General features: G+C 42.3%; 1 protein-coding gene across 9 annotated transcripts in view; it reads right to left on the bottom strand.

Moving 5' to 3' along the window:
• PHF20L1 (PHD finger protein 20 like 1) overlaps positions 1-6,878 on the bottom strand; it is a 56,893-nt gene extending 50,015 nt beyond the window's left edge. For 4 of the 9 annotated variants that reach the window (XM_040087591.2, XM_040087605.2, XM_040087576.1 and 1 more), the window contains exons 1-2: positions 6,802-6,857; positions 5,670-5,775 (exon numbers count right to left, since the gene is read on the bottom strand). In XM_040087591.2, coding sequence (XP_039943525.1) covers positions 5,670-5,752 — 83 coding nt within the window. In that variant the 5' untranslated portion in view covers positions 5,753-5,775; positions 6,802-6,857. Of the gene's footprint in view, positions 1-5,669; positions 5,776-6,174; positions 6,468-6,801 lie in introns of those variants that run through there. The other 5 variants (XM_040087566.1, XM_040087575.1, XM_040087584.2 and 2 more) reach the window with 5 other exon arrangements.
• Between the last annotated feature and the right edge of the window lie 1,332 nt (positions 6,879-8,210).

Genomic DNA, 8,210 nt, shown 5'->3' on the forward strand with positions numbered 1-8,210 from the left:
GCAAAGCAGAGGAAAAAAGTAAAGTTACTATTACTACAGCAAGTGTGTGAGAACCAATGTAACCTAAAGGTGGAAGGATGACACAGAATGTATTTAACAAAGGGAAAGAAGGAAAAACACCAGAAAAGCAACAGGAGAGAAAGTTCATTTTGCAGCAATCAGAAATGAGAGCTTGTGCTGGAGCTGTGAAAGGGAAGCCAAGAACAGTGATGCCCTTTCCCAGTACAGTTTGAAATTTTCGGTTTATTGCATGCCAGCCACCAGTGATGCAAATCTACGGCTGAAAGAGAATTCTCCTTTTCCTACACATCTCCAGTGGAAACACTCTGCTCCCATTATGGCACATCCCTATAGCAGCTCCGTTGTTGGCCAGGAGCTTTCTCTGGTCAGCAGCAGTCAAGACAGCATTACAAGCACTGTTTGAGAAGACAACAGAAGGGATAAACTGGGAAAATACAGCACTGACCTGGAAAGAGCAAACCATGTAAGAGGGGAAAGTAAAATGCAGAGAACAGTCTAGAGACAAATATTTTAAAATAAAGATAATTATAAAGACAGTTCAGCAAGCCAAGAATCAGGACACTAATATATATACAAAATCAAAAGAGAAAAAGTTAGCATCAGTTAATAAAAGAAGATGTGCAAAAAATTAATTCTCATTAGAGATCACTTTAGATAACACATGAAGCTCAAGGTATTTATAGGTTAATTTCTCTTTGCTAAATACAAGTTCTGCCATCAAAGTCTTCCTAGAAGTCCATATGTCCTCAGAAATGGGACTGCCCAAGCCATATGCAATTGGTTATTAGGCAACCCAAACACAACTCTGTATTTAGCAACAAACTATTATCCTCAATATCCACTAAATTTAGCCCCAGATTGTGCCACAAATATGTACAAACAGTACTATTTCACAAGACTAATCCCACAGTGGAAAAGAGCGAAACATATGTATTGCAGAACTTAGTCTTGCAAATTATCCCCTCCACAAAAGATCTTTCTGGTAATTTTGTACTTCTACTGAAAAGAATCAATTTCACAAATTAAAAAGTTTTATATGAAGATGATTATACTTCAGACACTTCCAAAATTTTATGTGGAAGTTCCTTCCATCACGAAGTTACAAGTAGGCATTTGAAGAAGTACTGAAAAGGAGGTACAAATACCATCCTTTTCAGTAACAAAGAATAATAATATCTAAGGCAAAAACAACTTTCCATTTAGGTTAATTCCCTCAGCAGGTAAGCCACACTAAGTTATCATGGTGAAAGTGATATGCAGCCAGATTTGACAACACTTCATCAGCACAAACCAGGAAAACACACTCCAGAACTTGGGGGAAAAGCCTTCACTTTTCACAAAACAAAACAAAACAAAGACAAAACAAAACAAAAATTATATCATTTCAATTATATAATTGAAATTAAATAATCAAGAACTTTCTTTTATGGGAAGAAACAATTTTGGGTGTGCTTTTTCAAAAAGGTGCTGGAAAGAGTATGTAGTAATCACAAATGAAGTTTCATCCAAATTTCAGGGGGGATTTTTCCTGCTTTTCAAAGAGAGAACAAGAGAACTGCTGTTTGCTGAATTTATCTGCCCAGTTTACACATTGCATGCCCTCCATTCTCAGGTTCCACTCTTGGTGATTCCAACCCATTAGAATTATGCAATATTTTTGGAAAGCCTCAGAATTCGATATGGCTTTAAAACTTATACTATAAAGCCCTGGTCAGGCAACAATAGTGTTCTAACATTCATACAATTAAAAATAATTGTAAACTTTCCACTTCACTTCTTGACAGTGTAAAAAAAAAAAAAATACAAAACCCCACTGAGTATTTTTACAATGCACTCAACACAAATTAATAGCCACACAGACAGCACTTATTTTTTTACATTATTCTTTTAACCCTTCAAAAGCGACCAAAAAGTGAATTGCCCTGTGAAATGGGACAATAAGCATTTCAAAATGTAAAAAAGAATACAAAAACATCAGTAAATTTGTCCAAGTTTGCACCTACAAAGTCTACAAACACACTCATACTTACTGCCTTTGCAACACTAGTTGAGAAAGTGTTTCCATCTACCTCCTAGAGGATATAAAATTAAATACCCTCCATACTGACATCTCACAAATAGTGTTCTAGTGTCTGCAAAATCAGCAAATGCCTGTTTCTAGGTCCCCACATTCATTATAATTATATTGCATTCAACATAAAGCAGAGTCTTCATCTCCCTTTCAAACACCTGTCCGGTAACCCAGTCAACTGAAACTCAAAGCAAGGACTGTATACCAAATAAGATTTCTCAAAGTCTTTCAGGGAAAAGGCTTCCTCCATACTGTGGGGGGGAAATCCATCCAGATAACCAAATATACCAAGAGGAAGTACTGTTGTTCTGACAACTAACCTATTTTAGAGGGCTGTTTCCATTCCAGAAACAAGGGCCATCTATCTGTACTTCATTACCCAACTTAAGAGTTTAGATCCAGCAAATTAACAAAGACTATGGTCTCAGAAAATAAAGAGGGCTTTTTCAAATCAGCTTCTACTGCTTACAGGACAACCAGTAGAGAGCTAGAGCCAAAAAAAAAAACCCCAAGAAAACAAACAACAACAACAACAAACCCTCCCAAAAGCATTAAAAAAGGAAGAGATACACCTTTAAATACATCAGCTTTGCAGGGACAGTGTGCTACTTGTGGGAGCTAACAGCTCAACAACTGTCTTACACACAGACATGAGCTTGCAGGTATGTGCAGCTCTACTGCTTTTTCATTTGCTTTGACAGCAAGAGGCAGAAGAGGGTGTATGCACATGTATCAGTTTTTGTATGAGATCACAGGGGAATTCAAACTGAAAGCAACCTCAGAAAGCCTCTAGTCCAACATCCCACTCAAAGCAGGGTCAGCTATGGCAACAGGCCAGGTTTTCCAGTGTTTTATCCATCCCAGTCTTGAAAAATTCCCATGCTGGAGACGCTACAAACTCTTCAGGCAACTTGATCCACTGCTCGACTGTCCCAAGAGGAAAAAGATTGTCCTTGAACCTAGTCTAATCTCTCATTTCAGTTTATGGCTGTTGTCTTGTCCTCTAACTACCAGTAGGGTTTGGCTAAGTCTTGTTGATGACAGCCCTGTAGGTATTGGAAGGCTGACAGTGGGATTTCTGAAGCCTTCTCCAAGATAAAGAAGGTATTTCATCACTTTCTCTTCATAGGTCAGCCCCTGATCATCTCACATACTTTATAATTTTTTATTTTATAATTTTCAATCCCATCTCATTTATTATCTGCTGACAGATGATCATATCAGTTTTGATTAGAGCTGCAGTTCATAGTTTGCTTCAGCAAATTTCAAAGGAACAAGTGGTACAAATACTTTATGCAAGATGATCCCCTGCAAAAGCATAACTGCTGTACTTGATAAAGCAGCAATTGCAGTTACCTCCACAATAAAACAAAAATAAACATGTTTATTGACAGCCTGTTGTTGCTGACCAGTTTGACCAGGCCTTCTTCTACTCTATCACAGTACACAACAAATTACAGTAGTGACCCCAACACCATCTGCAAGAACTTAAGTTAAAATGACAAGGCTTTAAAGCAGTGAGTAGTCAATGTCTCAAAAGTTTACAGAACATAATTGAAACACCAGATGCCACGAGTTCAATTTCAGCAACTACTACACAGCTGAAAATCTGAGACCTGCAAATGTACCTCAAAGAACAAAAAATATACTTTACTGTATTTTTATTACATCCTCTAGAAGCCTTTCTTGATTTGCATTTTAACTAGTCATGATCATTAGACAACAGTAAGCTTTCAGAAAAATGGAGAAAAAAAGAGAAAATCCTTTTAAAGGCTATTTCTCAGCAAGTGTTCTCAATTTGTCACTTGCAGAAAGACTGAGCTAAGCAATACCAATGCTCTTCAATTTGGCTTTTGTTAAAATACAATAAAGAGATTTCATGTAAGTTCAGCAGGTTTATTTTCTTTGAAGTATGTATTTCTGCATGCAAATGAGCAGAATGCATACAGATTATATATAGAAAGTATTTTAAAAACATCCACCACCCCCTTATGCAACAGAAAGCCAACTAAAAAAAAATCCCAAGACTATTATCGCAACCCTTGACACCCTAATAAGACAGCAGATTTTACAAGGTATTTGGGTTTATATTATTAATTCATTCTGCATTACTTGCATTACTAATTCACTTGAAACATAGTCCTGTTTTCATTGTTGCTGCAACTGCTAAATTTTTATATTATTTTTATCCTGTATATGGCACCACAAAAGTTTACATGCATTTAAACTTGACCTGGTTCTATCTGGTGGTACAGATGAAAAATCAGTTCCTGGAAAGTTCAGGATAAATTCTATTCTTCCTGAAAACACCCAGCAACTCAGCTGCAGAGCTTGTGACATGGCCATGCCTGACCATCCAAACCTAGACAAGAACTCCAGCTCGGATATGCAACCCTTCCCTGTGAAAAGGCTGGGCAAGTCTGACACAAACTATACACTGGATATTCAGTGATATTTTTTTGATACAATTAAGCTATTTTTTATCTTAATTTTTGTTACCTGATTACATTAACCACCTATCTCTAGTCACAGAAAGTGCTGCAAAAAGTTTTATTGCTCTGTTTTGGGTATTTTCCTTATCCTGCCATTCAGTTACAGAATTAGTATACTGGAAACCCAGTCTAGAGCAACAGGTAAGAACAAAAACAGCTCTATAAACCAAGTCCTTTAGACTCCATTTTTTAAGACAAACACTCTTCCTATAATTAAAATCAAAGCTCTACAAATAAAAAGTTTGATCCAACTTTTTATATAGAGAACATAAATACTGGAGCAGACATGTCAGTAATACAGACTTCTCTCACAGTACTTGGAGTTAACAGGATCAGCTATTTACAGGAACGTGCTGAGCTCTCCAGGAATGCAACAGAAAAGCAGGTGCGCACCTCTACATTTCCTAGCCCTAATAAACCAGAGAGCAGCTAAGAAAAAACCTCCAGGCAGAAGCATCAACTACTTCTGCCACCTACTTTTAGTTAAATTTTTCAAACTCAACTAGCATGGCCAGCACACATCAACAAATTAGCCCACTTGTTTTAATAAAATTTTTATTAACAATTTATTTCATCATAGAACAGCTCCTTTCATGATACACATGCTGTGCAGCATAGTCCTTGTGCCCACAATTTCTATTGTATAGTCTCTGAATTCAAAATACAGCTGGGAGGTTGCAGAGTCACAGTTTTAAGCACTTCATTCCTCCAGCTGTTTAATACAAACACAACTGTACCTGCCTATCCCATGAACTCCAGTTCAGGATGTGGTTTTTGGCTTTTTTTAAAATCAGTTTTGTGAAGCTGTCAAGTATGACAACTGAATACAAAACGACTCCCCTTGCATGCCTTCAAACGAAAACAAAAGAAGTCTTTGATCATGAAGTTTGCCTCATTGACACACCGATCACCTCGGCCATGACACTGAATTCCACACTACTCCAGTTTTAACAGACTTAGGTGGAAATTCACAAAGTTCACGTGTGGACATGGTGAATTAATAGGTGCACTGATTTTTATAATCAGTTATCAAAGCACACAAACTACGCAAACTAATTATGCTCTCAGCACAATGTCTTCCATACCATTTTTGTAAATAGTCCAGTGCCTCCAAACGAGCACCAATCTCGAATGTGATTCCAGGACGATTTGGAGGCTTTTTACTCATCTTGATATTGTCTTTTTCACCACCTTTGAAGGAAAGAAAATAGTTGCATTAAAACACATTATGTTGTTTAAAATGTGTTATTGACAGCAAATATATTCCAGAGGGCGAAAAGATGCAAAATTTTGATCCTGACTTTGTATTAAATGCTTAAGCTTAAAGAAATACAGTCAGCCCTCCCCTTCCTCCCCCCCAAAGAAAAAGAAAAAGCATAAAAAAAAAAGTCATACATACTTTTACTCAGATTTCTTTCCCTTTGGGGGGGAAAAAAAAAAAAAAAAAAAACCAAAAAAACCCCACCAACACAGTGCTCATCTCTGGAACGGTACTAGACATTCCTTCACATCCTTTTTAAGCAAAAATTTAATTTACTTATATTTGTGCTCTCCTGTGGTACAAAAAAGACAAATCAAGAAAAAACTTACCTTACCAAGAACAGATAAACATGGTCTAAACGACAAGATGAAATTAGCAGAAACAGAAAATAAACAAAAAACCCATCTTGAGTCCTTCTGTGCACTTTGGAGTCGCACTCATAGCACGGAGTTTCAGTCACAACTGGTTTCTAATTTTATTTTGTACCTCAGTCACTATCAAAAAAAAAAAACCCAAACAAACAAACAAACAAAAAACCTCTCGGTGCAACTACTGTCGCTACTTCCTGCGGTGCTCCCTGTACCACCCCAAGCCCACTTGCCGAGCGGGAGAGCCGAGACGCGGGGTCGGAGCCTCCCTGCCCCGCACTGCGGGGGGAGCGACACCCGGCCCCCGTTCTCCAGCGGCGCTCCCCTGGAAGCGCCGGCAGCGCGGAGACACAAAGGCTCCAGCCCAGCCGGGCTCGGAGCGGCAGGGCCGCGGCCCGGCGGGGACTCGGCGCTCGGCGCACCCGGGGGAGGCCCCGCCGGACCCCCGGCCGCGGGCGGGGCCCGGCGCGACCAGAACCGCGGGCGCCGCCCCGCCAGGCCCGCTCGCCGCGCGGGGAGCGCCGGAGCCCCACCGCCCGCGCTCCCTCCGCGCTCGCCGCTCGCCGCCCCCGCGCTGCCGGCCCTTACCGCCCGCTCGGCTCGCTCGGGGCCCGGCGCGGCTGCCGCGGGCTGTCCGGCACGGCCGCCCCTCACCGCCCCATCCTGCCCGCGCCCCGCTCGCGTCACCGCCGCGCGACGCGCCCCGCCCCCGGCACGTGACTGCGCAGGGGCGGGGGGCGAGCGAGACAAAGAGCGGCGGCCCCGGGCCGGGAACTGCGGGGCTGGGAACAGCGGCCTTAGTGCCTTCCCCGCCACACACCGCCAGCCCCCCGCCACAGAAAGAGCGGGCGGAATTGCCCAACGGAGGGAAAGGAAGGGGTTTAATCAAGGGTCTGGAGCATTTCTCGTATTGGGAAAGGCTGAGGGAGCTGGGGCTGTTCAGCCCCAGAAGAGGTGGCTGAGAGAGGACCTCGTCCTGGTGTGTCTGAAGGGAGAGCGTCAAGGGAATGGATCAGGCTCTGTGCGGTGGTGCCAAATAATAGGACAAGAGAGAATGAGCAGAAACTGATGCACAGGAAGTGTCAGATGAATAGGAACTTTAGTGTGCAGTGACTGTCCACTGAAACATTCCCTAAAGAGAGCGTGGAGTCTCTCCACTAATTCAAGTGGACACAATCCTGTTCAGTGTGTTCTAGAATGACCCTGCTTAAGCAGGGAGGTTGGACCAGATGACCCACTGCTGTCCCTTCCAGCCTGGCCAGTTCTGTGACTCTGGGATCTGTGATTCTGTGAGAGGAAGATAAAAAGACTCTGGGCAGTCACTGAGATGGTCTTGGAAGTGCCACAGCCTGTGGCTGGTGGCCACAGGACAGCCCCAGCCACGCAGCTACCTCACAGTGGCCTGTCTTTGCCTCTGTTTTTTACCCATGAAACCAGCTTCATCTGACCCACAGAATTTCTTGCTTTTACTCATCCCAGCCTCCCCGCCATGCTGCTTGAGAGCAGCATGAAGGAGCAACTGGGTGGGTGCTTGGCAGCTGGCATGACCAGCCCACTGCTGTCCCTGTGTCACCTAGTGTTGTGGCGACTGCTCTGTTACTGCTTGCTGTGCTGTTTATCACTGTGCTCTGCTCTGCCTGAGAGACCTATGATAAAGGCAATGACCATGAGCCAAGTCTGGCATTTGAACCCTGCCCTGCTGCCATCCCAGTGCTCAGGGAACAATCTCATGGAGTGTTTCCTTCTCTTCTTCTCTAGGACAGATGTTTCCAAGCTTGTAATGGCAAAATCAGCATCCTCACATCCCATGGATGTGATCAGTAAAATAAATGTCAAGTTTCCACCAATTAATAAAAAGGCTTTCCTAGGCATAGTGTATTTCTGGAAACTGCGTATTCTGGATCACAGTCAGCTTGTGAGTCCTTTCCATTAAGTGACCTTTAAGAACTTTTTAAAGTGTATTGAGTTTGTGTGGCAAGAGGGCTTCTCTGAGAAGC

This window comes from Hirundo rustica, chromosome 1, assembly GCF_015227805.2.
Source record: "Hirundo rustica isolate bHirRus1 chromosome 1, bHirRus1.pri.v3, whole genome shotgun sequence".
Taxonomy (NCBI): domain Eukaryota; kingdom Metazoa; phylum Chordata; class Aves; order Passeriformes; family Hirundinidae; genus Hirundo; species Hirundo rustica.